We start from the raw sequence: 15,976 nt of genomic DNA, 5'->3' as shown, positions 1-15,976 counted from the left end.
GATTAGTGGCGGTTGATGCCACAGTTGTTCCAAAATAAGCAAGATCACTTTCAGAATTTCTTAGTAAATTTTGCATAAAAGTGTGAGTTGCCCTAAGTGACAAAACCAAGATTCAAAACCCCTCCTCACTGGTGTGGGTGGCCCAGTACCTTTCCGAATGCTATGCTGCGTTTCAAGTGATGAAAAGCATTTTTCAATTTGATGGGTTTCATCTGCATTTTATTAGTCTATTTCTGGAAAAATACCATTTGTACATCATTTTGCTTGCAGACTTGTCTTTATTATTCCTTTCCCCAACTCATGGGATGGGGTAGGTGCCGGCTCCAGATTTGATTTTCTCTTGACTCCTGGCACATTTCTCATCTTCTCTCAGAGCAATTTACCCTCCGTGACAGTCCATCTGTCTCTCCTGCCCCACTTATGAATACTCTGCCTTTTCCAATTTTCCTTATTTCCTTTTTAATATCATCCACCCTGTCTTCCCTGACCTTTTCCAGCTCCTCACACAGCCCCTTGTTCCTGCTTCTTGCAGTCTGATTGGCTGGACAAGTAGGAAAGCTCTGACTATTCTTCTCTCATAACTCGCCCTGTCACTCTCTCTTCACTGCCTCATTGACCTTTTGTTGTATTTTAGTGGTGTGTGTTCTTTTATTACAAAGCTACAGAGCTACAAACATTAAATGTGTAGCTATTGAATGTTATCATTTGAGAGAAGGCCTGCGGGTGTCATCTGTCACCCCTGCTGTGCCTGCTGCAGTTAGGAGAAGGGGCTACCCCTTCAGGTGGCTTCTGAAGCTTGTGGGCTCATTGATGGCTGATGGCCATTGTAGATGAATGTCACCAAGAGGGGACATCCTTAACTCATTTACATCAGAGATCAGCAAATGTTGTCACCAAAGAAACAGTTGGCAAACTTTTAGAGCCATCTGATTTTGGTTATTGTAACTCAACTCTATGAAAGCAACCAAAGGGAACACATAGAGATTAGGCAGAGTTGGGTTCCAATAAAAACAGTGGGCCTGATTTGGCTCAGGGTTCTTAGTTTGTCAATCTTTGTTTTGGAGTACTTTTCCACTCTAGCTTTCTACCTTTCTGTGTGTTTTGTCCAGTTGTTGCATATTTAAAAGTATCTTTCACAAATGTTAGCATTTTATCATCCCAGGGGTCCCCTTACAAGGTGTAGTGGGGCAAGGAAAGGATTTTGATTCCAGCTGATATCTTATGGTGTTTTGGCCATTTTCAGAATAACACTGATTCTAACTTGTTGGGGACAGTTGGCTCATTGTAGGTTGGAGGTGACCTGAGTTGAAATGTTGAATATTTAGCTCTGACTCGACATTTTTCTCAGGAGCAGGGTGTATGTAAGTCATTTTATATCTTTGGATTTTAATATTATCTTCAAATGCATTATTATAACTATTGAGAATTCAATGCCCTTTATTTCACTTGACTATCATTTGCCAGAAGGTGCAGAGCTTTATAGCTAAAGGACTTATTGTCTTCTAATATCTTAAGAAGAATGTAGTTCCTACAATATAATGAAGGCTGTATGTAGCAGAAAATTCAAACACAGGGACATACTACATGTATCTGTCAGTTTATTGTTCAGAGCTGAAATGGTGAATCTGAGAATGTGAACAAAACAGATTGTAGCTCGTACTCTTTTTGGTTCCACTAGTCTCAGTATCTAGATCTCATCCTCAAAGTTTCTTCTTAGTGAACATTTTGATTTCAGTCATCAAATTTACATTCTAAGCATCCTTTCAGAAAAAGGAGCAAAGGCAAAAGAAAAGCCCATTAAATGACCTTCCTGACAACCCTACCAAATGAATTCTTTTTATTTGCCATTAATTACTCCCATCTTCCAGGAAATGCAGTGTTTTAGGTTGTCACATTACTGTGCTCTGTAATATAGAGAATGAATGGTATGAATGGACAGTAGGAAGTAAATAGCAATTTTCAATACAGATTTATATAAGGAAAAAAGAGGAGTTGACAGCTGTTCTAAACTATATCAATGACACAGCAATTCTCTGTCACCTTTGACATTTTGCCTGCCAGGAGCGATTTCTGAGCACAGAGCCAGGAGTAATCCCTGAGTGCTGCTGGGTGTGACCCAAAAACTAAAAAAAAAAAAAAAAAAAAAAAAAAAAGTCTATAAATGATCTTATTTTCTGAACTTTTATTACTATAGATACCAGAATTCTGACTGGTGTTGGTGTTCATATCTTATTATTATAGGGGCAATTTTAGATTATTTTTAAGTCAGTCTATCATTGATTTTTGTCCACTTGGTACTAGATGCCAGCTTATAAGACATAAAGGTGTGTATCAATTACTCCAAAGGTATGCACAAAAAGCATCAAGAGAGACATAGAATGTGTAAGAAGGATTTGTGAAGAATGATTGGCGTTTCCGTCTGAAGTTATAGTCCTTTACCATCCATCCTTGCCAGAAATGAATTAGAGGGATACAGGGATACTAAAACTTGTATGTAAACCCTCAAAGTGACACCAGATGAAACTTTCTTGCTTAGGTTTTAAGGATCACTTGTGTTCTACTACTTGACATCTTATGATAGACTCTAATAAGAGATTTACTCAAAGACAAATCTTTAAGGATCTAGCTCACACTCATTGATTATTATCCATTCCTTTGTGTTAACCAATAAGAACAAAATGTACAGTCCATGTTTTTTTGTTTTGTTTTGTTTTTCAGGCCACACCCGTTTGATGCTCAGGGGATACTCCTGGCTAAGCGCTCAGAAATTGCCCCTGGCTTGGGGGGACCATATGGGATGCCGGGGGATCAAACCGCGGTCACTATCTTTCCTTGGCTAGCACTTGCAAGGCAGACTCCTTACCTCTAGCGCCACCTCGCCGGCTCCGACAGTCCATGTTTCTAGCAATAGGACATCATTTTGTTTTTTGAACTCTGGCTTGCTGCTACCAGATTGCTCAAGTTGGTAAAAGTCTACACCAGGCAAAAGTAAGACGGTTTTCATCTCCTTGAACTGGAAAAGACACTTGCTGATTGAAATCTTAGTTCAAAGTACATTATGCTATACTTCACTCAGTGATCAGTTATGTAATGTCATACTTCCTGTGAATTCCATGTAATAAACCCACTCTCTACCTACTTCTAACAATGGCAACTCGGGCCAGAGAGATAGCATGGAGGTAAGGCTTTTACCTTGCATGCAGAAGGTCAGTGTTTCAAATCCCAGCATTCCATATGGTCCTCCGGGCCTGCCAGGAGCGATTTCTGAGCATAGAGCCAGGAGTAACCCCTGAGCACTGCCAGGTGTGGCCCCCAACCCCCCCAAAAACCCCCAAAACCAAAAAACCAAAAACAATGGCAACTCTAGTATTGCTAATTGTGCACATTAAGGCATGTGTGGCTTTCCTGAATTGGACAGGACAGCTTTGCAAATAATTATTTTGCATAACTTTATATATAAATTATTTCTTTTGTCTCCATTTCACCTAAGAACACCAAAATAATCCCATACTTTTCCTGTTCAATTATTACCTTTTTTAAATTCCTTTGCCTCAGAATCTATAAAGCACAGTTTGAGTAGAGAGAAGAAAAGGAAAAAAATCAGAGCAGAGTCCGATACTGGAGGACAAAGCCTATTTAGAAATGAAAAATTATTTTTAAAAAGCCCATATGGACCATCTATTTGAATCATTGCATACATTTTGCAAAGAAATTATTTTTTATTACTTTTAGTTTTGAACTTATGTAGGGGGCAGTGATACATCTCTCAAATAAACTATGAGGAATCCAAACAATAAGGATTACATTTTAATGAAAGATAGACTATTTACTTATGAAAGAAGTAAGGCATTTTGATTGTTAAAAGTTGACTGAAATGAGGTCTGTGTTAGGAAAAAGGTCGATATATCCAAGTTGTAGCTTTCTTATTTGGGTGAACAGGAAGCAGACTCTGAACAGATCTTTCTTTAGAATTTTTCAAGTCTTTATGTGGCCTGAAAGTAGTTGAATGGAAGATATACTGCTTACTTTGTATTCTTGGAAAGATATAAGAGGTTATACCTTGATGATCTTTCAATCTTTTAGGAAAACTGTCAAGCCCAAGAATGAGAAAATGAGCATTCTGTAGATGTAGTAATGTTCCAATAACTAATAGAAAAAAAACATTATTTTACCCTTTACTGGCAGAGTAGTTTATACAGACTTATTAGAAATTTAAATAAACTTAGTAGATTATCTATAAGACCCATGATGATTATAGTAATTAGAGCAAATTATCATTTAAATTTTTGTCATATATATGTAAAATATAACAAAGCATTTAAAATATTATTATTTTAAACACTGTGGTTTGCAGAGTTGCTCCTACAATTATTTCTGGTATTCCATGCTCCAACATCATTCCCACTATCAGTATCACATTCCCTCTACAATTGTTCCAGTAATTCACCACCTCTAAGCTGATCCTCTTGGTATGAAATAATTGACTTTATATTTCTTGTTTACAACTAAGTGGTAATAGAAGTATGTATTAAAAACTCAGCAAAAGAAAATTTGAAAAATTGTTATATCTAACAATAGGTTTATTATTGCCAGAAGGTTTGCTAAGCTGTCTGTTGCTCGTGTATTATTCTGTGCTATTGGTTTGTTTGTTGACCTTAGGTGGCTTCTATGCTACTCTGACATCTAATTTGGTTCATTCTACTTAAGGTGTCAGTATCAAAAACAATCGGAGATTTTGTGTGGTCACACATAGAGTTCCACACTTCTGGAATTCCAGGATCTATATCTGTCATGAAGGCAGATGTGGGACATGTCTGTGACTGCCAGGGCTTCAGGAAATAGTGGAAGGGTGGGGGGCAGAAATGCTGCCACATTCACTTTGAGAGGAACTCAAGAGTTTTCAGCCAAAATACCAGCATACCTAGAGTTTTGGTAAGTTAAATGTGTCTGTAGAGTTCAATAGTAAAGTGGTTAAGTTGGGTTATTGGTGTGGTGATGATTATTGGTTGTGCCACGGCTTTGGGCAAAGTGGGGACTTGGCCCACCTCTCTTGAGAGTGCCCTCTATTTTTAGCTGCGACACTAATGCACCCATAATTTTTCATGGCTTGATTTACATCTCTTTTGAAAATAAAATGAGTCTATGGATCTGGCCAATGAGATGACATGGTGGTGACTGTGGGATATATCTGTGGCTCTCAGGGCTTTTGAAGTATAGGTGGGGGGATGCTATCCACATTCACTACAAGGAGACCCTAGAGTTCTCAAACTAAACACCAGCATATCTGGAGTTTTTGTTGGTTAGGTATCTCTGCAAAGATCAGTAGTAAAGTGGTGAAATTGGGCCACTGGTGTGGCAGCAATTGTGGGTTGTGGATGCAATTGCTGAAACTTCAGCATGGTGGGGACTTTGCCCCTCCTTCCAAGAGTAATCCAGTTTTCAACTGAAAGACATGGCAATCCCATGATTTTTCACAATTTAGCAAAACATAATTTTAAATGGCCATTTCCTCTTCTAGAATTAAAACTGTTATGAGTATTAATCCCAGCATTATCTAAATTAACTAAAAGAATTAACTGAAGGAATTTAAAAATTTTTAAATTGAGATAATGTTGATTTACAAGAATGTATATACTTTAGTGGTATAACATATATTTTAAAAATACTAATTATATCAATATCCCTCCACCACTATCATTTGGACTCTCCTTTATCCGTTCAAGCTTTTTCCTATCCCATATTGGTGACTAACATTCTGTGGTCAGGGCATAGGTGGTTTTTTTTAGTTACTTTATTGGTTTCCATGTTTTGTTTTTCTGTGTCCCATATGTAAATGAGATAATCTAGTATTTCTTTCTTTTGGTATATTTTTCTAAGCATCACCCTATCAAATTCTATTCATATCACAGCAAAAGGCAAAATTTCATCTTTTTTGGAGGGATAGAGAGATAGTACAAGGGTTAAGTTGCTTTCTATCCATGTAGCCAAGTCTTCTGCAATTCTCAGCATCTCAACATAATCACCTGAAAACTGCCAAGAGAGCTCCCTGAGCACAGAATTAGGAATAAGTCCTGAACACCCCTAGGTATTACCCAGAATCTTCCACCTTCCACAAATATTTCATATTTTCTTAGAGCTCTGTATTCTTCCTTTGTGCATATGGACCACCATTTCTTTTAGTTGTTTGTTTATTTTGTGGGGCACACTCAATAATGCTCAGGGGTTATTTCTGGAGTCACTCCTGGTAATGCTGGGAGGAACATATGGGGTACTTGGGAAATAAACCCAGGTTGGCCCCAGGCAAGGAGAGTGCTTAATTGCTTTACTCTTTTGAAACTTTTGGATTGAAATTTCATAATCTGCTCATCTGTTGTTGGGCACTTAGGTTGTTTCCTGATCTTAACCATAGAGAACTGCAATAAACATAGGATGGTGTATATCTCTGATTAATGGTTTTTTTTCTGATTAATGTTTTGCTTTATTTGGATAAATAAATATAATAGAATTACTGGAGCATATGGTGGAACTATCTTTGATATTTGAAGGAATCTTCATACTGTTTTCCATAAAGGCTGAACTAGTTTACATTCCTACAACCTTTACAACACATTCTTTTTTTTTTTTTTTTTTGTCTTTTAATATATATCTTTCTCACAGGTGTGAGGTAATATCTCATTGTAGTTTTGATTTGCATTACTTTGATAATAAGTGATAAGGAACATTTTTCATGTGCCTGTTGGCCACCCGTCTGTCTTCTTTGTAAAGTGTCTGTTCAGCTTTTCTCCCAATTATTTTGATGGGGTTTGTTGTTGTTGTTACTGAACTTTCTGAAGTCTTTCTATATCTTTGATCTCAGTCCTTTGTCAGATTATAGTGTGCAAATACTTACTTTGATTCTGTGGAATTTTTTTTCTTTCATTTTAGTGATAGTTTTGGCTGCAGAAGCTTTTTAATCTGATATGATCCCACTTTTTTTCCTGTTTGTTTGTTTCCCTTGCTGTTAGGGTCAAGTCCCTAAGGATATCATTGAAACCATCATCCAAACATCATGGAGTCTTGAATTTTCCTTCAATGTATTTTATGACGTTGAATTGAACATCCTAGACTTTAATCCTTTTGTTTTTTGTTTATTTGATTTTGGGGTCATACCCAATGGCGCTTAGGAGTTACTTCTGGCTTTACGCTCAGAAATTGCTCCTGGCAGAAACAGGGGACCATATGGGATTTTGGTATTCAAACCACCTTCCCTCCTGGATTGGCTGTATGCAAGGCAAATGCCCTACTGCTGTGCTATCTCTCTGGTCCTGACTTTAATCCATTTTATTTTAATTTTTGTTCATGGCATGAGATAGTAATTCATTTCTGAATGTGGCTATTGTTTTGCCAACAGCTTTTATTGAAAAGACTATCATTTCTTGACTTCTTTGACATAAATGATTATTTCTACATATTCTCAAGTACAATTATTTCTGGCTTGATTCCATTTCAAGCAAGATTCTATTCTATTTGATCATTATTTCTATGTATATTCTGTTATCATATGCCTTGATAATGATAGCTTTATGATTTACTTTATAGTTACACAGCATGGTATCTCCAAAAAAAAAAAATCCCATTTTGGATGGTCACTTTCTCCTAATTCCAGATTTTTTTTCAAGGAATTAAGGAATTTGAGACCAATTCAAGAAATTCTTCTTTGTTCAAGAGCCTTCTGAAAATGGCCTGAGCTATCCCAGGGACAATAAATAGACTTGATAGGACAGTGCCCATGAGACATCAAGCAACTGTTAGCACAAAGTTACATGAAAGTTCTTTGGAGTTATTAACACTCAGAAGAGGTCTTTAGCTCTACTAAGAAACAAAGATACCACAAGGAATTTTTTTGGGGGGGGTCACACCCATTTGATGCTCAGGGGTTACTCCTGGCTAAGTGCTCAGAAATTGCCCCTGGCTTGGGGGGACCATATGGGACGCCGGGGGAATCGAACCGAAGGCCTTCCTTGGCTAGCGCTTGCAGACATACCTTACCTCTAGCGCCACCTCGCCGGCCCCTCCACAGGGAATTTTTATCTTTTCCCAGGAGAGATAATTTTAGCACCTTAAGGGTGATTTATGAAAAAAGTTGGAGGAATCAGAATAAATAAATACACATAGATTTATTACCTTAAAATTCCATTTTAATTCCATTTCTATTTGAAAAGAATTTATTGCTTTAATTTGATAACCAAATGATGAACTGACCCACTTGGTCCAGGAGTGGTATTATATAGAATAAATGCCAGATCTGAAACAAAACAAAACAGAGGAATCTTCTAACCCTTATTTAAGAGTTACAATAAAGCTCTTCAATTCTAAGGGGTTTCAAACTATGCTATGGAGACATTTAGCAACACAGATAGATTTTGGAACTAAGATGTTCATTTAGTATCTGCAACTAGCAAGAGTTCTGAAATATTTACTTAGAGATCAAGGACTAGGAGATGAAGTTTCTTTGGACAAGGCCAGGTTTAAATATGAACTAGGACTGCTTTGCAGGTGGAAGATGAGTTTATACTCTTGAGCCAATTTTTATTTATTCAGATTAGTTACCTAGAATATTGTACATATCAAGCATAAAAGATCTCTTGTATGCCCAGTGGGATAGAAGGTCATAATTATTTGGTGAATCAATAACAGGCACAGGAAGAGGCAATAGTTGTGGCCATAAAAAGATTAGTAATATGAGCACAGAAATGTTTGTAAAATCATGTATATTGTAAAGAGCAATCCTGTATTACTAGAGGTGAATTGCATATTCTAGTTCTCTGCTTACAAAAGGTGCTGAATGAATATATCTACTAGACAAAGTTTCTTTCCTTCCTTCCTTCCTCCCTCCCTCCCTCCCTCCCTCCCTCCCTCCCTTCCTTCCTTCCTTCCTTCTTTCCTTCCTTCCTTCCTTCCTCCCTCCCTCCCTCCCTCCCTCCCTCCCTCCCTCCCTTCCTTCCTCCCTCCCTTCCTTCCTTCCTTCCTTCCTTCCTTCCTTCCTTCCTTCCTTCCTTCCTCCCTTTCTTTCTTCCTCCCTTCCTTTCTCCCTCCCTTCCTCCCTCCCTTACATTCTTTCCTTCCTCCCTTCCTCCCTCCTTCCTCCCTCCCTTCTTTCCTTCCTCCCTTCCTTCCTTCCTCCCTTCCTTCTTCACTTCCTCTGTTCTCCCTCCCTCCCTTCCTTCCTCCTTCCTTTCTTCCTCCCTCCCTTTCTTCCTTCTTTCCTTTCTCCTTTCCTCCCTCCTCCCTTCTTCCCTCCCTTCCTCTCTCCTCCCTCCCTATCCTCCCTCCCTCCTTTCCATTCCTTCTCTCCCTCCCTCCTTCCTTCACCCCCTTCCTCCTTTAATTTCCCTCCCTCCCTTCCTCCCTATCACTCCTTCTCCCTTACTTTCTTTCCTTCCTCCTTTCCTCCCTCCCTTACTTTATTTCCTTCCTCCTTTCCTCCCCCCTTACTTTTCCTTCCTCCCTCCCTCTCTCCCTTCCCTTCCCTTCCCTCCCTTCCCTTCCTTTCCCTCCCTCCCTCCCTCCCTCCCTCCCTTCCTCCCTTCCTCCCTCCCTCCCTCCCTCCCTTCCTTCCTTCCTTCCTTCCTTCCTTCCTTCCTTCCTTCCTTCCTTCCTTCCTTCCTTCCTTCCTTGCTTCCTTCCTTCCTTCCTTCCTTCCTTCCTTCCTTCCCTCCGTCCCTCCTTCCCTCCCTCCCTCCCTCCCTCTGTCTCTCCCCTGAGAATTAATCCTAGGGCTTCATGCATGTAAGGTAATTGTTCTACAATGGGCCTATACCCTCTGACTTTGTATTTTATTTTATTTTATCTTTAGTGAAGCAAGGATTTTTTTTATTGAATGAAATTTACTCAAAAATACATGAGGGGGAAAAAGAGAGGAATACATGTTTAAGAGAACACAGGCTTTTTTAGAGTAGAATAAAAAGGCAGAGAGATATGTGTTCAAGGGAAACATGGGCTTGAAAAAACAAGCCTGCTTTATTATTTTAATATATAAACACTTTTTTCAAATCAATAATAGATATACTTAATAGAAAGATAGAAACTATATGAGCAGATAACTTGTATAAAAATAAATGTTTATAGTTGAGAAAATAACTATGCTCTCTAATAACCAGAAAAATAACAGTTTATATTGCAGAAAATGAGATATCTTCTAAAAAAACTACTAAAAATTAAAAGTTATTAAATCCAGATTTAGTTGAGATGGTAAAAAAGTAGTAAGAAATAGAGAGTTCTAATTAAATACAGTGTAGTTAGAAGTATACACAAATAGTGTTTATAAAAGGCATTTTGTTAACTTATGCTAAAAACCTAAGTAAGTGTATATATAACCCAGAAATTTTTTTTTTTTTTTGGGCCACACCCGTTTGACGCTCAGGGGTTACTCCTGGCTATGCGCTCAGAAATCGCCCCTGGCTTGGGGGGACCATATGGGACACCGGGGGATCGAACCGAGGTCCTTCCTTGGCTAGCGCTTGCAAGGCAGACACCTTACCTCCAGCGCCACCTACCCGGCCCCAGCCCAGAAATTTTAACCCCAAACTTCTTTTCTAGAGAACATGTGCACAGGTATGAGGATATTCATGCATAATTGTTTTCAACTGTGAAACACAATTGACAACCTAAATGTCTATTAAATTATCAAATGATAATTGATTAAACAACTTAATATAATCAGACTTTAAGTCTATTTAGCTCTTTAGAAGAACGAGAAGAATGACACAGGAATATCGCTACAATATGAAGACAAAGGTCCTTTGCATCTAATGCATACAGTACTATTTCATTTTTGAAAACCAAGACACACATATATATACACTATTATGTATGAACTGTATAGTTTTAAGAGAAGCTTTAAAATATAGAACCTAGATTGGTTTTGTTTGTTTTGATTACTCCTGTCTGTGTTCAGGGATTACTCCCAGAAGTACTTGAGGAATCATAAACAGTGCCAGGGACCTAACTGGAGCCAGCTATGTGCAAGACAAATGCCATAACCTCTATACTTCTCTTTGGCCCCCAAAACTAAATTATTATGTGGTTTTGTTTAGGAGAGGGTTGAATCTGGTGATCAGAGGAAGAAGGAGAAAAGAAACTACTGTACTTTTGTGTACTACAAGACACAACCCCCCTCACCCCCTCCCAAAAAAAAGTGCATCTTATGGAACAAATGCCTCCTGGAGCTGCAGCCTGAATGCTGGGGAGGAGAGCATCTGAAAACTATGTGCATCTTGGAGCCAGAGAAATAGCATAGTGGTAGGACATTTGTCTTGCACGCAGCTGATTCAGAACGAATGGTGGTTTAAATCCCAGCATCCCATATCATCCCCCTGGCTTGCCAGGAGCAGTTTGTGAGCACAGAAGTAACCTCTGAGCACCACCAGGGTGTGACTGAAAAACAAAAAAAAAAAATTATGTGCAAGTTATGGTCAGATGCATCTGATAGAGTGAAAAACAGGGTATATTTTATAGTCTATATGGTTTTCCTAGTCTTAAATTTAATCATAAGAATGTCCTTTAATTATTTTCTAATAAAAGTAGGAGTTTTGAGAGTGTGGATTTTATTCCAGAAATCATCAAAGGCCTATGCTGGGATCAGACTGCAAAAGACCTACATGTCAGGTTCAAGTTGAAATTCATTCTCTAGTCCAGACAGTGGAGAGGTTGAAGGATTTCACAAGAGAATAAAGGGGGATAATGCATGCATTTCTGATGGCTGCTCTAGGCAGTGATAGGAAGGTAGAGATGTGACTTGGGATCACTATGAGTTTACTGAATGATGAAATGAATGAGTGGCCAACGTCTTAGATAAAGCCTGAATGTGAAATTTCAGGTGCTGCTCTAATTTTTACCCAAGACAATTCAGAGAATGTTAGACATAGGAATGACATAGGAAAATAGGAAGACGATCTTCCTCTTGAAAAATGAAACTGAATCAGAAGGCAACTATGCTACCCTTAGCAATGTGACTGACTCTTAACAATGGGGTATTGGTTCCTCGATGAATTTTGTTACAGGCAATATTTTGCTAGTTCAGAACTAATTAATTCTAGCTAATGGTTTGCTTGGGTAAAGGTAGAGAAGCTTGTGAATGATGCCAGATTCCTGCTCAGGTATCCATTCCTTGATAAATGGAAAGGGGTAGGTACTGGCAGAGCTGAGAGAAATATGAGCCAAAGACACCCAGTGATCCTGTCTTATCTGAAGTACATATTGAAATGGGAGATAATTAATAATCCTGGTTTCAGGAAAGGAAAATTACCCTTTTTAAATAGGAAGTACCATAGAATTGAGTTTGCTAAGCCAAAACTATCTTCCCATTCGTCTTCCTGGAGAATAAAACTCCCAGGAGTGACCACAGACCCTGATGCTCTTTGGTTATTACCAAGAAGTCAATTGCCCATGGCTGTGCTGGTGAACTGGAAATCTGGGAAAAACAAGAGCAAACTGATTTTTCAGACATAACATTTGATCTCTGTTTTGTTGCTGAATTTATGCTACTAATATGCTTGGAATTTCCAAAGGTGCTACAGTAAGAAATGTAAAATGATTTATATCAAGCCCTTTCAACAAGTCTTGAACGTGTATTTGACTTGAAAAATATCTGCAAATGAGGTTCTGTTTGCCAAGAGAAAATCCATGTGATTAGAAGGTGGAATTGACTTCATTCCCTGGAGTGGGGAGAGGATTTGGAGAAAAGCTTTCACACCAACACCAATAATGTTGACCAATCTGTGTTCCTATGGAAGTCTGCAGAGAAGCTTGACTGTTGAGTTTTAGACTGATCTCAAATTGGTGAACATGTGGAGGTGCTGTCTTTAATAACTTTTGGGGAGCTACTAGGGATGGCCAGAGCATAGGGCTGGAGGTATAGTTTGAGGGAGGGAAGGAAAGTGGGTCTAGGGGATTCATGAGAGTTTGTATGTGTACAAGATAAGGTTAAAATATTTTCCTAGAAAACCTTTAAAGGGTACATATATGTCTTTGTAGTTCTCCTTTTAGCTCCTCTAGGAGTCAACTGACTCCTGTTCTTCAAAGTAAACAGCAGAGAGCAAAAAGTATTGAATAAAACTGGTGTGTGTGCTTGAGGACAAATTACATATCTGGATATCATTTCAATAGTCCTATAAAGAAAAAGTTGAAGGAAAAAGTGCTTCTCACCAAGCAGGCAGAGTGAGACTCCAGGACTAACACTTTTCTGAGAGTACAAATATTTTAGACATTGACGATCACATTGTCTCCCCGCCTACAGCTCAGCAGTACTGCTGGTGCAGGATGGATGATGTTCTAATAGCATTGCAATTATTAGCCATAGCCTCACCTCAAGATAAGAGACTTCACTCCTGCTCCCTAGGATTGACTCCTGCTCCCTAGGATTGACAAGCAGTGGTTTGACCTTAGGCAACTGAATTGATCTTTTCATTCCAAGGTTGTTCATTCAAACATCAAGGTGTTATTTACTTTCAGGGTCTTTTGTTATAAGGGGTTGATAAATCTCTTTCCAGGTTTTTTCTATGTGGAACCAGAGGCTTGCATGATGGTTAATAATAGTCAAGTTGAAAATTCTGCTGGAGTTTTCAGGTGTTTGGTTATTTTTTTTTTTATATATAAGTTGGCCTTTCTTGCCTTTCCTGGAGAAACAAGCATTTTGCTCATTCTTTGTCTAAACTTACCCCAGGCAAGGAGATGACATTATCTGAAGGATACACTTTGGAGAGAGGGTCCTGAGTGGTTGAATCCAACATTTTGAAAATGTTCAGCCTGGGCCCCGCTCTCCAGAAGGCCCTGGTACTCCTCCCCACCTGTTCTGACCTTACAAATCCCCTCCACAATCATCCTGGCCCAAGCTTCAGTCTTTAGGGATCTTTCTTGAGGCTTGGTCTCTTACCTGGTTTTTGGATCACGGGAAATACTAACCTTGCTTGCCAATTGCAGGTCACCACCAGGAAGCATCTTGCAACTTTTGGCAAGGACAAGAAACTGTACTTTGGGGACTTGGGGGATACTGAGGAAACTCCGGTGGTGTCACCCCATTGAGATGCTGTTGTATCATGTGTTAGGCAATCACTTTGAAATCAACTTGTCTGGCTATGAATTCTGGCTCATCTGATATTAGTTATGCAATCCTGGGCAAGCAAAATGAAAAAATGTTAGGGGGCCAGAGTAATAGTATAGTGGGTAGGGTTCTTGCTTTTCACATGGCCACCTGGGTTCAATCCTGGTACCACATATTGCTCTCTAAGCCCATCAGGACTATTCCCTGAGAGCAGAGTCTGAGTAAGATTAAGGCCCTGAACACTGCTGAATGTGGCCCTTCATGCCCCACCCAACACAATCTACCCAAATAAATAAAATGAAGATTGTAGGTGAATTAACAATTCATTGCATAGACTCAGCCAAAAAATTTAATGAGCTGAATACTTAAGAACTGGACATGACTGAGAAATTGTATATATATACACAATGGAATACTATTCAGCCTCAAGGAAAGAGGAATACTTTCAATTTGCAGCACCTTGGATAGAATTAGAATTAGAGGAAGTATTATCCAGAGGTGAGTCAGAAAGAAAAAGACAACACCAGATTATACCCCTCTTGTGCAGAGTCCAAAGGAACAAAGAAAATGATTGGACAGTTCTCAATGGAAATAACCCTGAAAACATCAATGGAATTGGGAATTAGAGGAAGGGAGGAATGTGGGACAGTGGTGGAGGGATCTTGGCTGGACACTGCTGGTAGGATTGGTGGAACATCTCTGCCAGAACAAAACAATCACATCACTTTTATTGTAAATGATGCTACCTCATAGAAACTAATTTAAACAAAAATAAATAAAATAGAATCTAAGGGTCTAGAGTCCAGGAGATAATTAGTTTGCCTTGCATATAACTAACTCTGAGTTTGATTGTTGGTACACTGAGAACGATCAAGAGTTACCCTAGAACAGAGCCAGGAGTAGCTTTTAGGGCATCTTTGGGTGTGATCAAGGAACTCCCCACTTCCATTAAAAAATAAATAAATGCAGTGAAGATGAAAATGGTACCTCTAATGCAGGACTGCAGTGGGATTACCTGTGGCTTTTCCCTTCCTCAAAGGAGCAGCTTGTTACCCAGCAAAGCTGAGAGGCTGCTCCATTCCTTCTGTTTCTTTCTACAACGGCAACCCTTACACTCACATGCTTGAATGAACCTTCCAATAGTCATCTCAACTTCACATAAACATATTTTTGGAATGAACAAATGCATCTGTGTTGATTTAAACAAATATTTTGAAGGGCCACACCTGGTGGCACTCAGTGGTTACTGATTGCTCTGCACTCAGAAATCACTCCTGGCAGGCTTGGGTACCATATGAGATGCCGGCGATCAAACCCAGCTCCATCCTGGGTTGGCCACATGCAAGGCAAACACCCTACCACTGTGCTATCGCTCGGCCTCTGGGTTGATTTCTGACTATTTTCTTTTTACAATAGGTTGTCATTTCATTCATTCTCTCATTAATTGGGAATCTGTTAAGTGCCAGGCATTCTACTTCATGCGCAGATGGCACTTAAGATATGTGTCTTGGTATGTTCACTGCAGCATGATTGACAATAGCCACGCTGTGGAAACAGCCCAAGTGCCCAACGACAGGTGAAGGGACAAAGAAAATGAGGTAAAACAATTCTGGGATACAACTCAGCTGTAAAAAACTGAAAGCTTGCAATCTGCTACAAGTTGGAATTGGAGGGTGTTACGTAAAATAAGAGAGATAGACAAATACCAGATGTTTTTCACTCATTTGAAAATTTTAACGAAACAAAGCAAGGGAGAAGATAATGGCCAAGGGAAACAAACCTGAGATTCTAGTTACAGAACTGAGTCTGCCAAGAAGGGGGATGAGAAGGACCTTCTGCACTGGGGTGAAGGGTTCAAGGCCCTTTAGTGGTTAGTGTGGTGAAGTTACCCTGGTT

At 39.2% G+C, this 15,976-nt stretch overlaps 1 protein-coding gene across 1 annotated transcript in view; it reads left to right on the top strand.

The window, feature by feature from the left end:
- LOC125997196 (40S ribosomal protein S27-like) overlaps positions 1 to 15,660 on the top strand; it is a 28,790-nt gene extending 13,130 nt beyond the window's left edge. The window contains exon 2 of the mRNA XM_049765660.1: positions 15,606 to 15,660. Coding sequence (XP_049621617.1) covers positions 15,606 to 15,660 — 55 coding nt within the window. The remainder of the gene's footprint in view (positions 1 to 15,605) is intronic.
- The last annotated feature ends 316 nt before the right edge of the window (positions 15,661 to 15,976 follow it).

This window comes from Suncus etruscus, chromosome 1, assembly GCF_024139225.1.
Source record: "Suncus etruscus isolate mSunEtr1 chromosome 1, mSunEtr1.pri.cur, whole genome shotgun sequence".
Lineage (NCBI taxonomy): Eukaryota > Metazoa > Chordata > Mammalia > Eulipotyphla > Soricidae > Suncus > Suncus etruscus.
This window is presented reverse-complemented; position numbering and strand designations above follow the sequence as displayed.